Source organism: Triturus cristatus, chromosome 7 (genome assembly GCF_964204655.1).
Source record: "Triturus cristatus chromosome 7, aTriCri1.1, whole genome shotgun sequence".
NCBI lineage: Eukaryota > Metazoa > Chordata > Amphibia > Caudata > Salamandridae > Triturus > Triturus cristatus.
The window spans coordinates 1,188,829,279-1,188,854,251 of NC_140590.1; the positions used below are offsets into that span (position 1 = coordinate 1,188,829,279).

General features: G+C 47.1%; 1 protein-coding gene across 1 annotated transcript in view; it reads right to left on the minus strand.

The window, feature by feature from the left end:
* Nucleotides 1-24,973, minus strand: part of LOC146811427 (integrin alpha-X-like) — a 665,400-nt gene that overhangs the window by 41,798 nt on the left and 598,629 nt on the right. Inside the window, exons 25-27 of the mRNA XM_085615067.1 lie at nt 17,001-17,108; nt 15,548-15,631; nt 14,389-14,502 (exon numbers count right to left, since the gene is read on the minus strand). Of these exons, the coding sequence (XP_085471193.1) occupies nt 14,389-14,502; nt 15,548-15,631; nt 17,001-17,108 (306 nt within the window). The remainder of the gene's footprint in view (nt 1-14,388; nt 14,503-15,547; nt 15,632-17,000; nt 17,109-24,973) is intronic.

The following is a 24,973-nucleotide window of genomic DNA, read 5'->3' on the forward strand; positions in this document are numbered from 1 at the left end:
GTGTGCACCTTAGTTCCTGCCAACATTCCTGTGTTTGTCATGGGTGCATGTGCAATGTCACCTGTCCATGTGGACTTCACAGATACACATTGTTGCAGTTCAGGTGTGTGGTGTTGATGGTGGACTGATGTGAATGTTTGCATGGATGGTACCCTAGATCCCGTTTGACCATGGATGAGGGGCCATGCTGAGTGATATGTGTTTGTGTATGTGTGATGTACGTTTGTGGCACAGGACACATGTCTGGGTTTCCCAGTTTGTACGACATTGCCTTTGTCATCACAGTGGAGGTGTCATGCATGCTTGTGTCCCCCCACTGTCTGTTCCCTGGGGGTAGTGGTGTTGTGTGTCAGTCTCTTGCTGTGTTAGTTGGTGTTCATTCGAGCTTGTGTCACATGTGTCTGTTGTGCTTCCTCTCATCTCCCAACGCCTGATTGTCCACTGAGGGTGTCCCAATGATGGTTTACTTTTGTATGGCACTGTGTCCACATCTGTGTCACTGTGGTTCAACCCCCCTCATGTGTTGTGTAGTTGCCTGGGGATACTGTGACACACACACACACATGTTGTGTCCGATGTGCAGTGTGAGTTTGCCTGTTTGTGCATCTGCACCAGTGCATTGGTATTGCTGTTGTGGGCCTTGGTCTGGATGCTGTTTGTGTGATTTTGCATGCTGTCCCTGTTTGTCATTTCACATCATTGTACACATTCATCCTGGTTGTTGGGTGCCATTGCTGGCATGGAATGTGAGTTTGTGAGCTGACACCTACAGTCTACATATGTTGTTTTGATTGGTGTGTCTATTTTCGAGATGTGTGCATGCTTGGTGATGGTCACTTCTGCTGTTGTGTCATTGTACGCTGTGTGCATTGTCAGCCCCCATGTGTGGTGCTTGTCTGCACATGGCCGAGAGTGTTATGTTTTCACAGCACTGTTAGCCTCACCACATCTCTGTGTGTATGGGACACAACCACTAGTTTGCCCCAGAAGTGTTTGATGTGTTGGGAGCAGGGATCTTACATGCTGTTTGTTATTTGCAGCTTTGACCATGATTTGGTCGCTGTGTTGAGGGGGTGAGGAACTTCGATTTTCGATTGTGATCGCATCGACCCACCATTTTGTGCTCCGCCGCCATCTTGTGTTGCCCTCACTCAGGCAGCACGACGGTCGAAGTCTTTTTCTGCTTTTTCTGCAAGCTTCGTGTCAGAAATAGCCTTCTGCCTCTATTTGCAAAGCTGGTGTTAGGTTTGGCCGAGTACACTAATCCCTGTCTGGTTTTTCTAATCCACGTCTCAACTATCTGTTGGTTCACACTATTCTCTTCTGACATTATCTTATCGTCTGGCCTTCGCTGTCCTCTGCCAGCATTCTCTCATTTCACAACTGTCCTCCAATACACACAAAACATATCTCGCCACCTGCAAGTTAGTTGTGGATCTGTTAATGAATTAGTTTGAAGGAGGGGTGACAAACACAGTTGAAGGAAAGGCTTCTTCGAGTCATCTGATACCTTGTTTTTAAACCTTTCCTATTGGTTCTGTCCTGTTTTCCAACTTTCCTTATTGGCTCTTTCTTAGGTATTCTGGGTGGGTATTTGGTTAATGTATATTTTTCAAATATGCTATAAAAGATTGTGCGCCACAGAGTGAAGTGGCAGTCTCCTGAGAACCTACCTTGTGTACTTCTGGGGCAACTGCATTAGCTGCAGCTAATAAATCTGATCTTTTACGCCGACAGAGTGTCCCCGTGTCTCTGTGTAGCTAAGCAGGAGAACCCAGGAGATTAAGGCGTACCCTGCGCCGCCAGGTCCAAAAGGTTCTGCTTCTTCAGGGGGTTTGGTCCCCATCACCACAATGCTCGACATCTGCTGCAATTTGTGAGCCTCCACTTAACTTCTTCTCTACACAGTGAGGGGGGTGTTCTTTTTACATTGCCACAGTGCTATGGTAATGCTTGCCTTGTGTATGTCACACTCATGTGTTGGTCACACATGTGCTGTTACTTACATTGTATGCTCGTAGCCATAATCACTGTTGTGGGCATTTGTCACAGACAACACACTGTTGTCATGATGTCATTGGGGATGTATTTTGCGGACATAGCTGATGTTTGCGTATGCTGGATGTGTTGCGCATCAACCATCCTATGGCTGGGGGTGGCAGTAGCGATGAGCAACAGGTCCCCCTGTGAGTGGGGGTGGCAGGGGTGATGGGCAACATAAGCCCTATGGCTGGGGGTGGCAAGGGTGATGGGCAACATAGTCCCTATGGGTGGGGGTCCAGTAGTTATGAGCAACAGGTCCCCTGTGAGTGGGGGTGGCAGGGGTGATGGGCAACATAAGCCCTGTGAGTGGGGGTGGCAGGGGTGATGGCCAACATAAGCCCTTTGGCTGGGGGTGGCAGGGGTGATGGGCAACATTGTCCCTATAGGTGGGTGTGGCAGTAGTGATGAGCAACAGGTCCCCCTGAGTGGGGGTGGCAGGGGTGATGGGCAACATAAGCCCTGTGAGTGGGGGTGGCAGGGGTGATGGCCAACATAAGCTCTATGGCTGGGGGTGGTAGGGGTGATGGGCAACATAGTCCCTATGGGTGGAGGTGGCAGGAGTGCTGGGGAACATAAGCCCTATGGGTAGGGCTGGCAGTGGTGCTGGGCAACCTAAGCACTGTGAGTGGAGGTGGCAGGGGTGATGGCCAACATAAGCTCTATGGCTGGGGGTGGCAGGGGTGATGGGCAACAGGTCCCCTGTGAGTGGGGGTGGCAGGGGTGATGGGCAACATAAGCCCTATGGCTGGGGGTGGCAAGGGTGATGGGCAACATAGTCCCTATGGGTGGGGGTGGCAGTAGTGATGAGCAACAGGTCCCCTGTGAGTGGGGGTGGCAGGGGTGATGGGCAACATAAGCCCTGTGAGTAGGGGTGGCAGTGGTGATGGGCAACATAAGCCCTATGGCTGGGGGTGGCAGGGGTGATGGGCAACATAGTCCCTATGGGTGGGGTGGCAGTAGTGATGAGCAACAGGTCCCCTGTGAGTGGGAGTGGCAGGGGTGATGGGCAACATAAGCCCTGTGAGTGGGGGTGGCAGGGGTGATGGCCAACATAATCCCTATGGCTGGGGGTGGCAGGGGTGATGGGCAACATTGTCCCTATAGGTGGGTGTGGCAGTAGTGATGAGCGACAGGTCCCCTGTGAGTGGGGGTGGCAGGGGTGATGGGCAACATAAGCCCTGTGAGTGGGGGTGGCAGGGGTGATGGCCAACATAAGTTCTATGGCTGGAGGTGGTAGGGGTGATGGGCAACATAGTCCCTATGGGTGGGGGTGGCAGGAGTGCTGGGGAACATAAGCCCTATGGGTAGGGGTGGTAGTGGTGCTGGGCAACCTAAGCCCTGTGAGTGGGGGTGGCAGGGGTGATGGCCAACATAAGCTCTATGGCTGGGGGTGGCAAGGGTGATAGGCAACAGGTCCCCTGTGAGTGGGGGTGGCAGGGGTGATGGGCAACATAAGCCCTATGGGTGGGGGTGGCAGTAGTGATGGGCAACAGGTCCCCCTGTGAGTGGGGGTGGCAGGGGTGATGGGCAACATAAGCCCTATGGCTGGGGGTGGCAAGGGTGATGGGCAACATAGTCCCTATGGGTGGGGGTGGCAGTAGTGATGAGCAACAGGTCCCCTGTGAGTGGGGGTGGCAGGGGTGATGGACAACATAAGCCCTGTGAGTGGGGGTGGCAGTGGTGATGGGCAACATAAGCCCTATGGCTGGGGGTGGCAGGGGTGATGGGCAACATAGTCCCTATGGGTGGGGGTGGCAGTAGTGATGAGCAACAGGTCCCCTGTGAGTGGGGGTGGCAGGGGTGATGGGCAACATAAGCCCTGTGAGTGGGGGTGGCAGGGGTGATGGCCAACATAAGCCCTTTGGCTGGGGGTGGCAGGGGTGATGGGCAACATTGTCCCTATAGGTGGGTGTGGCAGTAGTGATGAGCAACAGGTCCCCCTGAGTGGGGGTGGCAGGGGTGATGGGCAACATAAGCCCTGTGAGTGGGGGTGGCAGGGGTGATGGCCAACATAAGCTCTATGGCTGGGGGTGGTAGGGGTGATGGGCAACATAGTCCCTATGGGTGGAGGTGGCAGGAGTGCTGGGGAACATAAGCCCTATGGGTAGGGCTGATAGTGGTGCTGGGCAACCTAAGCACTGTGAGTGGAGGTGGCAGGGGTGATGGCCAACATAAGCTCTATGGCTGGGGGTGGCAGGGGTGATGGGCAACAGGTCCCCTGTGAGTGGGGGTGGCAGGGGTGATGGGCAACATAAGCCCTATGGCTGGGGGTGGCAAGGGTGATGGGCAACATAGTCCCTATGGGTGGGGGTGGCAGTAGTGATGAGCAACAGGTCCCCTGTGAGTGGGGGTGGCAGGGGTGATGGGCAACATAAGCCCTGTGAGTAGGGGTGGCAGTGGTGATGGGCAACATAAGCCCTATGGCTGGGGGTGGCAGGGGTGATGGGCAACATAGTCCCTATGGGTGGGGTGGCAGTAGTGATGAGCAACAGGTCCCCTGTGAGTGGGAGTGGCAGGGGTGATGGGCAACATAAGCCCTGTGAGTGGGGGTGGCAGGGGTGATGGCCAACATAATCCCTATGGCTGGGGGTGGCAGGGGTGATGGGCAACATTGTCCCTATAGGTGGGTGTGGCAGTAGTGATGAGCGACAGGTCCCCTGTGAGTGGGGGTGGCAGGGGTGATGGGCAACATAAGCCCTGTGAGTGGGGGTGGCAGGGGTGATGGCCAACATAAGTTCTATGGCTGGAGGTGGTAGGGGTGATGGGCAACATAGTCCCTATGGGTGGGGGTGGCAGGAGTGCTGGGGAACATAAGCCCTATGGGTAGGGGTGGTAGTGGTGCTGGGCAACCTAAGCCCTGTGAGTGGGGGTGGCAGGGGTGATGGCCAACATAAGCTCTATGGCTGGGGGTGGCAAGGGTGATAGGCAACAGGTCCCCTGTGAGTGGGGGTGGCAGGGGTGATGGGCAACATAAGCCCTATGGGTGGGGGTGGCAGTAGTGATGGGCAACAGGTCCCCCTGTGAGTGGGGGTGGCAGGGGTGATGGGCAACATAAGCCCTATGGCTGGGGGTGGCAAGGGTGATGGGCAACATAGTCCCTATGGGTGGGGGTGGCAGTAGTGATGAGCAACAGGTCCCCTGTGAGTGGGGGTGGCAGGGGTGATGGACAACATAAGCCCTGTGAGTGGGGGTGGCAGTGGTGATGGGCAACATAAGCCCTATGGCTGGGGGTGGCAGGGGTGATGGGCAACATAGTCCCTATGGGTGGGGGTGGCAGTAGTGATGAGCAACAGGTCCCCTGTGAGTGGGGGTGGCAGGGGTGATGGGCAACATAAGCCCTGTGAGTGGGGGTGGCAGGGGTGATGGCCAACATAAGCCCTATGGCTGGGTGTGGCAGGGGTGATGGGCAACATTGTCCCTATAGGTGGGTGTGGCAGAAGTGATGAGCAACAGGTCCCCTGTGAGTGGGGGTGGCAGGGGTGATGGGCAACAGGTCCCCCTGTGAGTGGGGGTGGCAGGGGTGATGGGCAACATAAGCCCTATGGCTGGGGGTGGCAAGGGTGATGGGCAACATAGTCCCTATGGGTGGGGGTGGCAGTAGTGATGAGCAACAGGTCCCCTGTGAGTGGGGGTGGCAGGGGTGATGGACAACATAAGCCCTGTGAGTGGGGGTGGCAGTGGTGATGGGCAACATAAGCCCTATGGCTGGGGGTGGCAGGGGTGATGGGCAACATAGTCCCTATGGGTGGGGGTGGCAGTAGTGATGAGCAACAGGTCCCCTGTAAGTGGGGGTGGCAGGGGTGATGGGCAACATAAGCCCTGTGAGTGGGGGTGGCAGGGGTGATGGCCAACATAAGCCCTATGGCTGGGTGTGGCAGGGGTGATGGGCAACATTGTCCCTATAGGTGGGTGTGGCAGAAGTGATGAGCAACAGGTCCCCTGTGAGTGGGGGTGGCAGGGGTGATGGGCAACATAAGCTCTGTGAGTGGGGGTGGCAGGGGTGATGGGCAACATAGTCCCTATGGGTGGGGGTGGCAGGAGTGCTGGGGAACATAAGCCCTATGGGTAGGGGTGGTAGTGGTGCTGGGCAAAATAAGCCCTGTGAGTGGGGGTGGCAGGGGTGATGGGCAACAGGTCCCCTGTGAGTGGGGGTGGCAGGGGTGATGGGCAACATAAGCCCTATGGGTGGGGGTGGCAGTAGTGATGGGCAACAGGCCCCCTATGGGTGGGGGTGTTAGTGGTGCTGGCCATGCAACCCCTATGGTGGGCTGTTGTTAGTGGCCAAGATATGGATCCCCTGTGTGTGTGCCATTTTGCGGGTACGTGCCGTTTGTTTATGTGGTAGTTGTCTGACTTACCACCTGCGCCGTCGGCGTCGGTCCTGATCCGGTCATAGATGTAGAGTACTGGTATGACCTGCGCAATGGGATTCATTATGTTTTTCTGTCGTACACGCTGCTTGTTGCTCCGTCTCGTACCTGCTGCAAGCTGGTATGTCTCGTAGCCGTGTATTGATTTGTGGCACGAATCGTAGCTGATATGCTTGTTTTCCAGATGCTGTGACATGCCGTATGTGACTACCCGTCCGGGCGCGTAGGAAGTACGCATCGGACACTGCTTCCGGGCGACACAGTTCCTCTTTGGGAGTTACGGCTCGGACGGAGAATGGCGCTTGATTCACAGCCTACGTGGCGGGCGTGTTTTTCGCAGTTATGCGCATCGTACTTACTCTACAGGACGGACTGGCTCCGGGTACGTGTCGGTCGCAGGGTAAGGCTACAGACAGCTGTCTGACCGGCCATTGGAATGGGCCCCTATATGTGAACTTCATCAGTGCTGTAAAACATACAAATACATATAGTATAAAACCACAAATATACAACAGAAGATCACATAACAATTCAAAAACAACATATACAAATTTTCCAGAAATATATATGGAGACACAGAAAACAAATAGGGAATGGAATTAAACATCAGCAAACACGACATGCAGATACATTATTAAAAGTGACATTTAGGAAAATCTAAAAAACTCTAGATTGTTACCAAACAATGTGGGCATTTTTAACAGATTTATTCAAGAAAAGGGCCTGGTGAGGCTAGAAGGACCAAGGAGTAAGCATGTGTAATTATAATAATTCAACACTAAGGGGATTATAGTGTATCTATGGCTATGTCATAGAGAGAGAAAAAAGACGAAAGTGAAACCAACCCCCTAAGTCAAAAGTAAGAAACCTGTATAAGCAACATACGCCAGCTGTCGCGCTTGTCGCAGAAGAAAACGGTCGTAGTCTGGGTTAGCAAGAGGTTCGAAGTGCGCAGTTAAAGAGGCTTTGAGCATGGCATAGGTGTGAGGAGGACCGGCTTCCACCACCGATTTCCCCAGCCTGTGGATCGCAGGACCGCCCAGATGTAGGAGCATGGGGCACTGTCTTTCTGGTTTGAGGCCCACCGTGGCAAAATAGTTCTCGAGACGTTCCAACCATTCCTTCAATTTGGCCACCTGTGCCGACGGCGGTCCATCCACCACAAAAGCCTCAACCGGGGGCACTGTCGCCATCCCAGACACTGGCAGAAGAAAAAAAAAGAAGACCGGAGACTGCTTGCGCGACAGAGGCCAGACCGCTCGCTCAGGCGTCCGCACGAACACAACAGGCGCAGGGGAAAACGTGAACCGTGATGAGCTGATGTGATACAGTACAGTGGAGTTTGGCAGTAGCGTCAATCCAGAACACCAAAGAAACAGAAACCACCAGCCAGAGATCCAGGAAGACTTGCACTATGGGCCAACACTGCAAACAGCCCAGCAGACACCTTGCGTTCAGAAAACCACTGCGTGCTGATAAACTTTTGCCAGACTGCACGTGCCAGGGGGGTAACGGTGATGACAGAGCAGCCAAAACGAACATATGGAAAACTGGTGTCGGCTCCCCTAGGAAAACATGCCACACAGCTATGCAGCAGGGAGGGCCAGTGTGCACGTGGGTTGGGGGAGAAACTGAAAGTCCAAAAACCCCAACAGCAGCTGGGAGTGCTTCCGCGATTGGAGCGCTACCAGGGACGCTATCACCCCAGCAGAGGAATGCAGGCAGCAGGTCCGCAGGTCGGGAGGCACCCAGCGGTGAATAATATCGCGCGTGCTGACGATTTCAGTGCGCGCGCGCCTTTCCCCACGTGCGCGTAGCAGGCCAGTGCAGGGGAAACACCAACTTCGCTTACCAGCGGCAGGCGGAGATACAGGACGTCGCCGCAAACTCAGCGGGACTCCGGAAGACACAGCCTTCGCCACGTGGCGGCCGCCACCAGCGAACGCAGATCAGCGCTCTGCCAAACGAGCAGGCGAGGCACCGGGAACAGCACAAGTCGCGGGGGTTCACCCATCGACGGACACCCTCGTCGCCAGTTGTTGTGTTCTGTGGTAGGTGACAGCACGCGAGGTCATGAGCGTGTGGGGCAGCAGCTATACAAATAAACACTCGCACACATGCTCTGGTGTTGTGGCCAAAGACCCGGGCTTCCGGCGCTAAGCCCCTTTTATTTACTGTTCTGCTTCCGGGTCGGGTGTTGCCATAAATCTACATGCACAGGGTCGTCTAGCATGTAGGGTTCAGGGAGCGTTTAGGATTTGGGGTACTGGGGTATTTTTAGGGGTCAGAGTGGATTAGGGTTTTGGGGTGCATGGGGTATTTTGAGGGTTCAGGGTGCGTTTAAGGTTTTGGGCTGCTGGGGTATTTTTGGGGTTCAGGGTGCGTTTAGGTTTTGGGGTACAGAGGTATTTTTAGGGGTCAGGGATGGTTAAGGTTTTGAGGTGTAGGGGGTATTTTTAGGGATCAGGGTGCATTTAAGGTTTTGGGGTACTGGGGTATTTTTGGCGTTCAGGGTGCGTTTAGGTTTTGGGGTGCTGGGGTAATTTTAGGGGTCAGGTTGGGTTAGAGTTTTGGGGTGTAGGGGGTAATTTTAGGGTTCAGGAAGTGTTTAGGTTTTGGGGTACTGGGGTATTTTTAGGGGTCAGGGTGGGTTAGGGTTTTGGGGTGCATGGGTATTTTGAGGGTTCAGGGTGCGTTTAAGGTTTTGGGGTGCTGGGGTATTTTTGGGGTTCAGGGTGCATTTAGGTTTTTGGGGGCTGGGATATTTTTAGGGGTCTGGGTGAGATAGGGTTTTGGGGTGTAGGGGGTATTTTTAGGGTTCAGGGTGAGTGGCAGGTGATAGATTACTATTACGATAATTTTTTTGTTTTAAAGTACCAATTACGCGTTGTAACGCTATGCGTAATTAACTGCAAAGTAAAAGCATTTTTAATGTATTTGCATATATTTGTGAAGTAAAAGCAAGTGCACTAAAATCATGCGCAGTAATAGTATTTGCGAAGTAAAAACTTTGAAGTAAATACCTGCGAAGTTATAACATGCTTAGTAACATCATATATTCGGTCTCCATGGACACAAAATAACATTCAAATAATGTGCGTAGGAAATCCTAAATAAGCAATGTAAAAATTCTACTTACAGCTATTAAGCCATATATCCAGTATAAAAAGGTAAACCAGGATTATCCCTAAGCAATGCTAAAACGTGCAAGGAATCGTATCAAACCTAGTGTAAGGTGATATCATTGTTGATAATGAAAACTACATCAAGGCATGTGAAGTGAATGACAGACAATGCCATTGAGATATAATGCAAAAAAGTGGATAAGGCAATTGCTGGGAATGGGAATACACCATATTAGTGCCCACCAAGAAACAAGTAATAAGGGAGGAATATTATTCCTCGAAAATATGAGGTAATTTGTTGAGAATGACAGCACTATAAAGTCCACCAATGAACACGTAGTAAGAGGAAAAAGTATTAATCCTCATGTAAAAATCATGTTCAGCAAAGGGCAATACTATAGCTGGAAATGATGGCGAGATACCATCTACATCAAAATATGCAAAGTGAAGAGCAAGCACAGACCCCCAAGCACATGATCAAAAAAGTAGGAGGCGATTACTGAAAATGAGAAGAAGACAATACAATGCCACCACAAGAATACATAGCGGCTGTTTGTATGTAACACAGGATGAAGATGTCCCATATATAGAATGACTGGGGAGATGTATGAATATTCATTCAGGTTGGAATAGTGCTAACAGGGCCTATAAAAAGAAATGCAATTCCTAATCTGTGTTATGGCCCATCTCTATGCACTGTAGGCGGCAAATCTAGCCCGCCTCATTTGGCAAAGAGCCTGTTCCCTGCCCCCACCCCTGGCCCTGGATGGAATGTGGTCAATGCCGTGGAACCAGATATCTAGTATTCCAGCATGGTGATCCATCATATGTGTAGCCATGGGGTAGCTGGTGTCCAAATGCCTGATTGCCCTGACATGTTCTTATATTGTTGTCTTTAATGGCCTCACAGTACTGCCAACCTAAATTATATTGCAACTACAGCTGATAATGTATGTCACAAATTGGGTTTTACAGTTAATGGCATGGCGTATTTTGTGAGTATATCTGGTGTTGTATTGGAAATGTTTGGTTTTATTCCTGCCATATTTGCAATTGATGCAATCTTCGCATGTAAAAAACCCCTGCACTGGTTTGGATAACCAATTTTTTGTGGGTTTACTGGATGTTACATAGCTTGGACATAACATGTCTTTGATGGTTTTGCCCCTCCGGTACGTCACACTAGGTTTGGACGTAATTAAAGCCTTGATGCCTGGGATGTCCTGTAATAGGTGCCAGTGCTTCCACAGAGTCTTATACACCTCATTGCCGTGTTTAGTAAATCTTGTTACAAATGACAAACGGCTGAATTCTTTTTTACTATCTCCTGTTCCTTTATTAGGTGTGTATTTCCTAGGCATTTGCCGTATTCTTTTTTCTGCTCGTTGTAACACCTTATTATTATAACCATGTTTAATGAAACAAGCTTTCACCTCCTCTATGTTTGTTGTAAAGTTATCAGTCTCACTACAGTTCCGCCTGACCCATACCATTTCTCTATAGGGAATGTTGTCAGTGGTGGACCTGGGGTGGGCACTAGTCACGTGAAGTGTACTGTTACAGGTCATCTGTTTACAATATAAGGTGCTGTGAATGTGGCCATTCTTTGCATAAAACTTGACCAAAAAGTCAATTTGCTCAATGTTATATGTCATTGTGAGCTGCACATTGTATGGATTGTCGTTAAGAAATATGTAGTAGTTGGTCAGTTCATTTACAGATCTATTCCAGATCAAAATGATGTCATCAATATACCTTCCCCAAAATATGAGGTTTTCCAACCAGGGGGAGGCATATCGTCCCCATATATGCTCCTTCTCCCACCAGCCCATAGAGACCGGCGTACGAAGGAGCACATTTTTAACCCATGGCGGTCCCTTGTGTTTGATGGTACGACCCCCATGGAGAAAATGTCTTTTTGACAGAATTAGATCAATCATATCTATGATCATCTCATTGTGTGCTAACCAGTCAGATGTTTCAGTTTTTAAGAAAGATTCAACGGCACATATACCAAATAGTTTTTTTATATATGTATATAAACTAGTGACGTCTAGTGTGACAAACATAAGATCCTCAGACCATTGGACATCCTCAAATTTATTTAAAATGTCTTTGCTGTCCTTTATATAGGCTGGAAGATTAATTACAAAAGGTTGTAAAAACCTGTCAACATACTCCGAGAGGCATTCCGTGGGGGAGTCCACCCCCGAGATGATGGGCCTCCCTGGGGGCAACGTACTTTGGAATTACATATTTATTATACATACACCTTGAAGGATAATGCTCAAGGTATGTTTTCTTTTTCCCTCCTATGGCGTATGTTGCTTATATAGGTTTCTTACTTTTGACTTATGGGGTTGGCTTCACTTTCAACTTTTTTCTCTCTCCATGACATAGCAATAGATACACTATGATCCCCTTAGTGTTGAATTATTATAATTGCACATGTTCACTCCTTGGGCCCTTTTCTTAAATACATCTGTTAAAAATGCACACATTGTTTGGCAACAATCTAGAGTTTTTAAATTTTCCTAAATGTCACTTTTATCAATGTATCTGCATGTCGTGTTTGGTGATGTTTCATTCCATTCCCTATTTGTCCTCTGTGTCTCTAAATATATTTCTGGAAAATGTGTATATGTTGTTTTTGAATTGTTATGTGATCTTCTGTTGTATATTTGTGGTTTTATACTATATGTATTTGTATGTTTTACAGCCCTGAAGAAGTTCACATGTAATGAACGAAACACATTGGCTGTTCTGCTTCTTTTGCAAGAAAAATAAAGAATACTTTTAACAGTGCAAGACGGAATTGGATCAATATTTGTGAATAATAATCATGCGGTGCACTTCACATACATTGGTTGAACAAAGCAAGTGAAATGCAAGTTCTTCTAGAACACCTCTTTACAAAACCCAAAAGAAAGAAAAAGTCAAATGCCATTTTTTAGCATTAATAAACGGTTAGAAACAGCAAAATAACATCTGACAAAGGGTATCGCTTTAAAAAAACATAAAATAATATACACAATTGAGCACTCACCAGTAAAGTGAAAAGGTGAAAAAGTACATATACTTATGCATACACTCCCACAAATGTAAGTTTATGAAAATGGATTGACCTTTTAAACGACTCCAGCACAACATACAATCTACCTTATGGTCCATGTGAGTAATAGCGACTGCACTGATGAAAATAGTAATTGGCAAAGTCAATATGTCCCACCTTGTTAACCCACTTGCTTTGCCAATGCTTTTTGTCGATGCTGTGCAGCGTTGGCAAAACGCCAATAAATATTGTGCAACGTCAGCAAAAAAAAAGACTAAAAGATGAAAAAATAAGAAATGAGCATTGACAGGTGCATCATTCCTTATGCGTGAAAATGCATGATGATGATGATGTGTGAGCACACATGTATCACCATGTATGTGTGTGTCTACTGAATGACATGAACAACATTTTTTTTTATCCATCCATCATGGTGGACATCAATTGAATCAGTAAATATAAAAAAAAAAAAATCTTTGGAAATGCTTTTGTGCTTTTGGCAATAAGGAACAGCCCAGCAGCAAATGCAGCTGCTGGGACGTCTAAAAAAATTAAATTGATAGCATTTTTAAAAGACCACGAGTGTGGGAGGAGAAGGTTGGGGAAGAAGCTCCTCGGAGATGGTGAGGTGCAGGTGGGGGAAGGTTGTGGCTAAGCAACAGGTATTAGGCTATGGGCAAGAGGGCAAAAAGGCTTGCAAAAGCACTTATTTGTACTGTAGAGTGGCCTGGCAGCAATTGCAGCTGCTGGGCAGCCAAAACAATTCAAATGAATGCAACTTTCTTAAGAAGCTTGAGTAGTGGGGCAACAACTGATACGCCGGTGGTGATGGGTATTTGAGGAGAAGGTAAGCAGCACAAAGGAGAGTGCAAAAAAACACAGCTTTCATGGAGTGCTTGATGAAAAACAAAAACAGTTCCCTTAATGTGAGCAGTAGAAGGACACAGAAAAGCCAATCAGAAAGATGGCAAAGAGGCTGTGCTCCAGGGGAGGGACAAACACAAGAAGAAGGCAAACAATTGAATAACAAGCAAACAAATGAGAGTGACAATAAAGCCAATCAGTGGTAAACAATGGGCGGGGTCTAAGCCCATTGTGAGTATATGGTATGGTCCACTTGAGGATTTTTTCCCTTACACACAGCTAAACGCTGTCTTGTAAGGGAGCCCTAATTGTGGATTATTATCTCCTCATCACCCCAGATGAAAGGGGGAGATATGCTCAGGATTTCGCGGTGCATGCCAACTCTGAACCAACAGATCCACCTGAGAAGATTCAGTGAAGGGTCTGGAGTATGCGGCAAAGCCTAAAACATAACCTGCTCCTACCACAAACCAAAAGCCAAGAAGTGAGCACTGAATCAAAATAGTCATCAGTAAAAAAGGGTGACATGCCTACTCCTCCCTATCTTAACCACAGTGAAAACAAACCTTAGTGTCCTCATTGAAAGGACCTTCAAATGCTCTCGCTGGCTTAGGTGCTAGATTATCACTTGGTAATAATATTCTTCTTTGACATTGTCATAGCAATCACTTTCATTGCCTGTAGCAAAATGTTCTGGAACTGATGAAGACAAGCATCTGTAGTTTTTCCCCTTTCTTGTCTGGTGGCATGCATTAAAATAAACTATAACTCTAGATTTACAGGATAAGTGTCATCATCATTTTTTGCTCTTTAAAACTCTTATATCACATTCCCTCTCTCTGTTTGTAGATATGGATTCTAAAAGGATCATATCCAGCACAGTGTGCTGCACAAACTCAAGTTCCTGCTGACAATTCATATGGTTAGATGTTACCTGGGGAATCCACGTATTGCCAACATTGCCTTCGATTACGAACTGCAGTGCAGCACCTTTTTGAAGAGGATGAACTTCACACTGAACCTTCCGACAGGCCACCACAGAGCAGTCCTGATGGAGATGAAGACAGGTACCCATCACTGAAGTATACTGCTGCTGCTGAGGTGTACACATCCAAGCATTGTATTGCACTAATAATCTCAATGCTCAAGTGATTTCACAGCTCCTAATATCATGTCACAAAACTGCCACTCATAAGATCCATTAACACCCACAATTACAAAATCCAGCAATTCTTGTGTTCCCTCTTCAATGATGTAACAATGTTATATTATCTCAATAATACTACTCCCACAATGTCATGTTTTAACAATTCCACTGATCCCATAATCATACCTCTCCCACAATCCTAAAAGAAATGCAAGAGTGACGCTCTCTAGAACTTGTAATCCCAAAGTTTGTACTAGTCTATGTAATCCACATTCTCATCTGTTCTGTAATCACCTCCCACCCACACAAGACTTCCAAAATTCCATGTGTTCTGTGATTTTGAAATCCTAGCCTCAAATCTATAGAACTCCCACAAATCTATTATACAACCAGTTCCTATGTCTCACAACTCCCACAATCCCAATATCCCACAATCCACAGCTACCACAGTCTCACCACTGCCATATTCCCATGTCTTCAAAACTACCTCAGAAATCTCATAATTCCTCAGCTTCTGCACTCACAAACCTGCCAAAACACCTTGTTTTGCATCTACGATGGCAACTGCACCTCTTCCTTAATCCTGTGCTTCCTAAATCCGTTATTGTTAAATCCAATAATACGACCCCTCTCACAAGGCCAGAGCATTGATACTTTCGCAAACAAATGGCTCCAGCATTGCTAAGTCTCCCAGAAACCCGAACCTCTCACAATCCCAATGCGCTGATCCCACAAATTTACCCACAATACGCAAACAGCCAAAATCCAACAAATCATGGTTTTTAAAAGTCTACAGTGTAAATATTCTCAATGAGCCTACATTGCCAAATATCTGTTTCTGATAAAGGAAATGTTTCAAGTCATTAAGCGGTGTCTAGCGATTTGCCAAAAAAACTTCAAGATTCTTAAGTGGGAACTTCTAAGCATTCATCAGTGGTGATATTACCAGAATCATCCGTTCACTCGTTCCAGGAACGATGTTGGTAGTGCCCACTGTCAGGGCAATGTCCCTGCAACTCTCTGGGCGTCCCTGAAGTGAGAGAAATGGGAAAGATATCATCAATGGGACATTTGATTTGGAAGGGGAGTCATAGCAGCTTAATTGTAAATTAAGGCACTGTGACCCTATTCTAGCGTGGGTTTTATTATTCCAGTTCTACCCATAAGCCCTTTCCTCAAGTCTTTTCATGCTGATAAGTTTGCTCAGAGAAGTGAGAAACAGGGAACAACCATTAACACAGATGAACAAATTCTCACTTATTTTACAGCTGTATTATTGTTTATATTGATTCTGTAGCTTTGTTTGGTGACAACCTGCCCTGCTTCAAAGTACATCCTGCTGCAAGAAGGGGACTGGCCTATTGGGTACACCTGATACAGGACTGCCTACCCCAGAATCATAGGCCTTTCATAAGCTCTAGTCCTTTTGTAAACTCAAATTTCCTCTAGAGGGCTAGTACCTCTCAAGAGGAGAGCAGTCAGTAGATTTGTGAAACACAAAGATGGTACTAGCGTTTTGAAGTGGGCTATCTCTGCGGTACTTATGAGTGTGGAAGAGTCAAGGATGGCAAGATAGAAGAAGGTATTGACAGAGACTTATAGGGGAAATAATGGACAGATGGACAAAGCATTTTTCTGGTCACAAACGGCTGATTTGCAGAACCAGGCAATTTGCGTCTGCAAAAATACTTTTTCACATATACAAAATACAAAATGTGATTCAGTAACTTGTTACCGTATCGCTATATGCGATACTGTATTTGGAGGGGGCTTGTTATGGGCATCCTTTCCAAATACCGAATTGGTATAGTATGCATTACTGTTTTGCAACCAAATTCCAGTTGCAAAATAGTATTAATTTACCACCATTTTAAAAGTGGTAGTAACCCATTCCCATTTGAGAAGGGGTCCCCTTGGGAATCCTTTCCTTTTGAGATTGTTGAAAAAATATTTTTTAGAGCAGGCACCCAATCTTCAAAAATTAAACTTCAAAGTTTCATTTTTTTTCTTTTTAGGCGCATCCCGTTTTCCTTTAAGGAAAATGGAGTATATTAAAAAAAAAAAGATTGCTGTATTAAAAAGCAATCACAGACATGACGGTCTGCTGACTTCAGCATGCCATCATTCCTGTGATGGCTGCAATTTCTAATAGGTCGCAAATTGCGACATACTTCATTAATATTCATGAGGTAGGTCAATTTGCGATCTACTAGGAATCACTATTTGGTAACAAAAAATTCATACATTCGGAATACCAATTGCCTAATTGTGATTCAGAGATAATCGCAATTAGGAAATCGGTGTTCCAAATGTTTAAACATCTGGCCCCAAGGGTGAACTTGACTCCAGAACAAATACTGGATCTTAGCAATAAAGCCTAACTAACATAGACTTCATACCGTCTGTGGAGTTACTCCGCGAGTCTCCCACACCTGGGATGGACCAAGCGACACTGGTATCAAGAAGGTGACTTTGAGGTCCAGACTCTTCCGGCCCAAGTTCTCCACCTGAGGTGAAACGTAAAGATAGGTTAAACTACAGCCAGATGATAGGAAATATCGGAAAGTAAAATAGGTGCCCTAGATTGCAAATAACACATATGGGAAGACCTGATAATAGAGGGACACAAGTATCATAGAGTCTAGCTGAGGATATGCATACAGTTAAAAAAAACTGTGATTTACCAAAGAGTACAAATGTATAGAGTTACAGATGACATCAGGACAACCATACACACAGCCAGTTGTTGTTTTTCCTCAATCCATTTGTCCTTCCTATCTCTTCATATGTTCCAGATTTTGAACTCTGCAATACTTGTTATAATCATCATATATTTCTCCTTTAGGTATTATCCTTCTTTATTTGTATAAGCTATTTATTTAGATGTATTCTTTGTGTAAACTACAACAAGGTAATTAAGCCTGGTCGAATATATTCATGTGTTTTCTAGGCCTACTGACTTTTCTTTTCCATTGATTGTTTTTAAATAATGAGCAAGGCTTCATAAAAATAGATCTCATCGCTGCTCACGTATCGCTTTTAAATAATAGGCAAGGTTTCACAGAATGTAGGTGAATAAAAGGTTGCAATGGCTTTACTACTAATTGGTGATTCTGAAAATGTTCAACAGTATTCAGATGCAATATATACACTAGAACAGAGTGTAATAAGATAAAGAGGAACTTTGCACCTGGGACTTGAGGGTGGGATACATACACAGCTGTAATCATCTTCCTTTGCTGAAGGCTACGGTGAAGGTACATCCAGCTTTCATTCGGTTGTTTTATCTGACAGCTTGCAAAGGCAGATGAGAAAAGCAGATGATGTATCTTTGCTGAACATTGATTTTGTTTTTCCTAGTTTTCCTGAGTGTGCATTTCCATGATAAAAGAGTTTGGGTTCCACTAACTATCCCTGTGCAGTCTCACAGGACTGATCGTTACCTAGAACGCACCTCATTTAAGTAATGCTCAGTTGGAAGCGGGCTGGTTGCAGTTCACCAGGTTTTCAGTTTCAAATAGATATATTGACTAAGTCTGTAGTGGAAGAGGGTCTAGTAAACCCATTCTGTGCCATGTTCTGGGAAGAAATCCATAGAAATGTATCATACTGAAACCTGGAATGAGCTACACTTTTCGTTGTACAAAAATAGCCAAATACAAGATTCTTTTTGTCACTACCCACTATCTAGCGAAACCACAATGAAGGAAATCAGGAATCAGGAAATGGCAGAATCAGCAGCGAAAAAAGGTCCTGTTGAGCACTTCAATCTAGTCTCACACTGTGAAGAGACGTGAGGGGTGTTGGATAAGTGCCAATCCCTCAGAAAACCCGTGAAATACCACTACTGTTATCGTTATTGACTTACCCAATTGGGCAGGGTGAATCTAGCTTCTTGGGACTCTCACTTCTGGCTCCAAGTTCCAGGCAACAATCAGGTCCAACCTGTCCTTGGAGTAGCGGCAAGTGGGGAATTTGAATATTGCAGCACCCCTATCAAATGATTATGCAAGTGGTTGAAGGTGCGTTAGTGGAGGAAAAAACTGTGTTGTGGAGGAGAAGGGCAAAAGCTTACTTGATCACAATTTTCAGTATGAATGTAGACCATGAAAGGGGAGGCTCAAAATCATTTTGACATTTTGGGCTTCAAGAATGAAGTGTCAGTAAAATTATCACAGGGAGAACTGGTGTATGGTGATGGATCATTGATAGTAACATCGTATAGGCATCGCATCACATTGCATAGGCTTTTCCTATTACTGTAAAGCTAAATTGACCAAGTGTTGGATTGTTCAACCACTAACAAGGAATGAGCTGTGGGTTTAGACTGTTGTGAGACAGGTTCATTTTACCTTACTGATGATGTGTCGTCTCAGTATTAATGCTGCTCAGTTTGAGAAAAACTCAAGGTACAGACTTTTGATATTTGTGCTCGGCTGAAAAGTCAACGGGGCAAAGATACCTTTTGTTGGATTACGACTAAACACTTGTAACTCAAATCCCCTTAAACCATAATGATATTGCAGTGCTGTGAAGCCTCATTCGGTCTGGGATAGCCAGAGTCTGGACTTGTGTAGGGGATGGGGTGCAGGCTTAAGGGTGGCTGCCTCCATGCACTGTGAGGCATGTGAGCTTCCCCCTTCCTCTGAGCTGCCGGGTGCTGGGTCACCCTCCTCGTAGGTCAGTACAATGACAAATTGCCTAAAAGTGTCATAGCAGAGGTGGCTGTCAAGCAGGTCAGTAGGTCTAGCCACTTTCTCCAGGGGACATGGGACATCTGGCCGGTGGCTTGTCTAGGCTGTCTGGTTGGTGGCTGGCCTGGGCTTTCCTGTGCAGTGTGCCTGGGCAGTCTGGTTAGCAGCTAGCCCAGTTGGCAGCTAGCCTGGGCTATATGGTTGTTGGCTGGCTAGGGTTAGCAGCTGTCAAGTGACATCTGGTCAGAGCTGTCAGATCAAAAGACCGGAGTACCGTCCAGCACGGCTAATTCCAACTTGGTGCCCCTCCCAACTTCTATAAGCCCTTACATTGTGATGGCTTATTAGTTGAGGAAAATAGCTTCCTGCATAAGTCATAAGGGTACAGGGATCTTAACCCACCTCAACTCATCAGGCCTGGGTCCAAGAAGGTGAATACCACCCCTGCGCACCCAGGGCTGACTGACTGGGCGGACAATTCCAGGAGGGTACAGGGTGCAATCCACTTGAACAAACCCCAGTGAGAGGTCCATGAAACCTGTGTGGATACAGCACGCCTACTCCTGATCCAGAGCACCTGGCTCCAGCTAGCGCCTCCTTTGCTACCCAGAGAAAGGTGCAACCAGACAGAGAGAACTTTCCATCCTTCTCCAGGGTGTTGAATTCAGACAAGATCGTCGTTGGAGCTTTGTGAAACATGTGCAAATGCTTATGGCCAACCAGCTCAAAGAAGCCCTAGTGAGAATTTTGTGAGACCCAGGTGAATATCTGAGGCCTGGTTGCACCAGGTCAAAGCTCCAGACCTAATTCCCTATCACAGGAAAGAGATTCACCAGCCTACGGGTTTGCAAAATTTACAAACATCTGCTGGTTTAAACCGTCCAGCTTTAAAATCAACTTGTGCTCAAAATGTCACCAGGGATGTTCGCCTGATGTACCATTTATTCCCACAGTAGACCAGGCCAATAGCCAAGTAGGGACAGGCCAGTGATCCACATGTTCTTTTAGTATAGCAAATGTCATCAGCAAAGCTCACCACATTTCACAATCTCCTGCATGCCAAGCAGTGTGAAGACAGCTCATTTGAGCTAAGGAATTTTAATTATGTTAATGCAATTTGTGTAATGTTGGAAATTTAGCATTTTGTTTGTTATGCAAAATTTCTGAAACCTGTGCAATTATGCCACTTTGCGTAATTACATGCTGTTCACTGCTAAATTTTACCATGCACAGGAATAACACAAATGACCAGAACGTGAACAATTGCTGCTCACCCCACATGTGTTTTTGCACTTTCTTTTAACCGTAAAATGCATTCTTACATAAAAAATTGGCAGTGAACAAACAGAAGGGATCATTGTAATCTTCTATACCACAACTGAGCACCATCTGCCTTATATCCTAGAAAGGTATTTGCTACCAATTAACCTCTTCTATGCCTTGGACATAATGGTTACATCAAAGGCTGTGGTGCTCCTGTTCCTTGTACTTAACCTTTACATCCAAGGCACAGCATTCAGAAATCCCGCTGCTGTTTTCAGTAGATTTCCTTTTTTAGGGCTTGCGCCCTGCATTGCAGAGCGCAGCACTGCTCGCGCAAACGAGAGCCCTTTTGTCCAGGGTTTGAAAACGGACCCTGGAATCGCACACGCTCGTGCTTGTGCTTTTCCTTTTGGGTTCCGCTATTGGGCTTTGATTGCGTGTTTTTTTTAAACAGAGCACGCAATAGGCCAAAGGTGGGCGCATTGCTCCGCCCATGGCCTATTGATGTCTGTTAAGCGCACCAAAGCCCATGTGGTTTCAATTATCGTGCCCAGACACGGGCGCGATAATTGAAAGAACATGTCTCGCTGTGGCACGCGCGCAGGCACCACTCGCGGGTTTCCGTGTTTTGCTTTAGCGATCGTGAAAGTGAAAGCGATCAGCCGCTTGTTTCTGACACCACTTCAGTATCTTTACCTAATGCCTAGATCGATATGGGCTAATACATGTCCGCTTTAATGTGCCAGCCAATTACAATAACTACCCCAGTGTGCTTACCTCCATTTGCAGATTTATTCTACATCCCGTGAGAACAAATACAAAATTGCCTCATAACTCCTCACAGTGGTTGAAATATTTAACTCGGTAACACTGATGTCCGAATAAATACTGCGGTTCTATAACTGTGTTCGTCGTCTCAAACGTGTTTAGAGACAATAATTCACCAATATAGCAGGTGATAATTCAGCACATGCTTTTTTTCCTCTAGTGCTCGAGTGCCTGCGAAGCAGTGCTCGATAAATCTCTTCCGCGTGGTTAGCTGATACGCCATTACCCCAGGGGCAGCAGTTCAATCAGTGACAGATGCCACAACTTTGGTTCGGACTTGATGATGACTTATGCTGAGAAGGACTAAATTCCAATTCAAGTGCTACTAGATGATGAACTAATACGCACCGCATCACATTTGGTGAGAAGGTTCTCCGACTCTTGCAGGTGCATTACTACTGGAAGTGAAATACAACGTGCTGCAGAACGTGTAAGTAGTCGGCTACATTAATGTTTTACAATAAAGGAATGTAAACTAGTGAGCAAAATGGCAAGACTACATTAGGGATGGCATATTTATTCAGCAGAGCCCATATCTCATCTACAAGCGTAAATACCCCCTTTCAGTTTGGGATTAATCAAAGGGACAAGCAACCACCACCTCTTTTCGGGCCCACAATGACAGAAAGTGGATTTTAGGCCATCTGGCTCAATGTATTGGTAAGGGAAAACACGGGCGTCAATCCACCGAAATACTAATGATAGCAGAAGTGACATCCGTACCTACCTTTTGAGCGTATGACATCACAGGAAGTGACATCATATGATATGTGGTTGTAAATACTTTGAGGAAGTGATATAATCTTACACATTTCTGATACAGATAAATGTCCGTTTAATACGCCATCTCAATTTTAAAAGGCGTGCTGACATAAGAAAATTTCACATTTTTCTTTCTTATTGAATGAAAAAATGTGTTCATTGAAGTGGAAAATATAGCCACAAAAAAATAAAAACAATGCTGGCAAGCCAAATTACATATACCTCACACTGTCATGATTTAAGGGATTTCCTAAAGTACAACCCAACCATATAATTTATTACTAAATTACAGAAAGAAAAGCAGAAATATTTGAAAACAGTGGTTTTGTCCATCTGTATTTCTTCATGTAAACCAAATAATTAATGTAAACTATATTATTAACAAATTATTATTTAGCATTGTTGACACATTATGGTTTGCGTCGATTGCAAGACATTAACCATCATTCAAAGCACAGAGGTGATTTTTATTCAAACACATATGTAATGATGAAAACCTGCAACTTCTTGTTAAAAATACTAAAGCAATAGGTCTAGCATTTGCGAGAGTTTAAGCTATTGGCATTGTAAATAACAATGCTGTTAGACCTACCAGCTCTAGGGTGGTCTAACCCCATTTTTTTGCCATTGTCGCCTCATTTTTGCCGCCAGCTTTTTGTTGGCCCTAGGTCTCTGGGCGCCTTACCACTGCTAAACAGTGCTGAGGTGCAGGTGCTCTCTCCTAACAACATTGCTGCCACAGGCCCCTGCTACTGCGGAGTGGCCATTGCATACACATACTAGTGGTTAGGAGCAGGCTGGGACATCTTGATACAGTATCTTTACCATCCTGTCTTTTTGTCCCATAGACAGTTATGTGGAAGCTCCTGGAACCTTCCAGCCCTGGGAGGGATTATGCTTCGCCGCCTTTGCAGGAGGGTCACCTGACCTGGGGGTATAAGAGGAAAGGAGGGAAACTGAACTAATCAGTTGGGGCACCACTGGACCTGGGGGAACCTCGGCCGGAGCGTAGGCGGTTGGACCTAGGGGTGAAACCTACACTACTGGGACTGACTGAGTCTAGGCCCCTCTGTACCCAAGTTAGATGAGGGACTCTGCCTGCCTGCTGATCTTGCCTGGTGAGGGGGCAACCCAGGGGACCTTCTCCAGTGTGCTGCAGGGACCCACCCTGCCTCTGATACCTGCCAACTCCACCCCCTTCTTCCTCTAATAAGCCTACCAGGGGGACCTGCCATCTCCTTTCCCCCTAAAGTAAGTGCTGACCGGGACAGTCTCTGCGGGACCTACAAGGATTACAGGTGAAGTGCCGTGTCCCTTCCAAGCACTGTGCCGCCAGAACTGGGCCCTTGCTGAGGAAACTGTACCTGCCACGCACCATATCTATTTAGCACCAAACCAAGCAAGCGCTGTGTCACCTCTCAAGCGCTATACCTTTCCAGCGTGGTGCCGACGAGGCGCTGTGCCCCCACCCCTATGCACTGCAAGCTCCCAAGATCACCGCCACTGCCCGGGTACCTGAGGGTGGCGCTGGAACTGGTGGGGCGTGCCACCGCCGGAGGCACCGTGACCACATCCATTGCCGCGGGCCCAGGGCTGCTGCCAGTACAGACCTGGTGGTCCGGACTCACCACTGCGGGCCCCGGAGGTTGGGGTGGGCCGCTGCAGCGCTTGAGGAGGCAGAGGAGCGCGCGTTGCGTGGTCCCCGGGGCACGCCCGTGTCATAGGCCGCGCCCCCAGAACGCCGCGACCCCATTGGTGGTTGCCCCGGAGCTGCGGAGGAAGACTGGAGCCTGGCCGTGCCGCGCCGCAGACCGCGTGAGGAGGAGCGGTGCCCGGAACAGCCCTGGCCGAGCCCATCACTCTGCGGGGCCCATCCTGTTGGACTGCAACCGAGGAGCGGTGAGTAGGGGGAGGCGGGGCTGGCTTGGGTGCCCCCTCCCTGGTTGAGAACAAACACTGCCACTGGCCCTCGTAGTAGGCGGGGCCCCGCGAGGAGGGGCGCCTTCATTAAGGGTGCGCCAGGCAAGGGCACTGCGGTTCTTCCTACGTTAGGGTTGCCGACTGAGTTAAATGATGCCCTCGCATAAATTTATGCCGTTGTGAGCCCAAGTGAATGCCAAGCTGCCCCGAGGCTTCCTGCCCCCATCCTCTAAACGAAGTTGCGCACACATTGGGGCGGGAATAAGTTACTTGTGGCCAAGCGGTCAATGGTGATAAACGCTTGAGGGGATTTCTACCTGATCCCGTCCTGTGATGAATTGACTGTTGCCTAGAACTGCACTGATGTATTGACTGTAAGGAATCAATTGTTGCCCTGCAATGCCCTGTCCCATTTACTTGAAGGAGGTAATGGATGCCTTGCAAACACCTGTTTAATTAGTTGAATGAATTGACTGCTACTTTTGAATCGCCTTCATTCTCTCTAAATGAACTGTTCGTTCTCCTGAAATGCGCTGATTTGCTTACTGGGAGGGAGTGATTGCTGCCCGGTGGTTAGCAGGAGAATTTACTGTAATTAATTCATGGTTATTGTGATCGAACTGCATTATTCCTGAAATGAGTTGATTCCCCCCTATTTGAAATAGTGTCCTTCATTGTGTGCGCATGGCTGAATCCGTATGAGTGTGTGCTGCACAACTGCTTTACACATTGCCTTCGGGTGCCTTCCTACCTCACGCCAAGCTACCGTGTCGGAATTGATGACCCCAGTTCTAACAAATGCCTTTTATTTATTGGTTTTAAAAATAAAGACATAAATAAAAGACATTGTCATTTACAATGTCAATAGCTGAAACTCTTGCAAATGCGAGACCTATTGCCTTGCA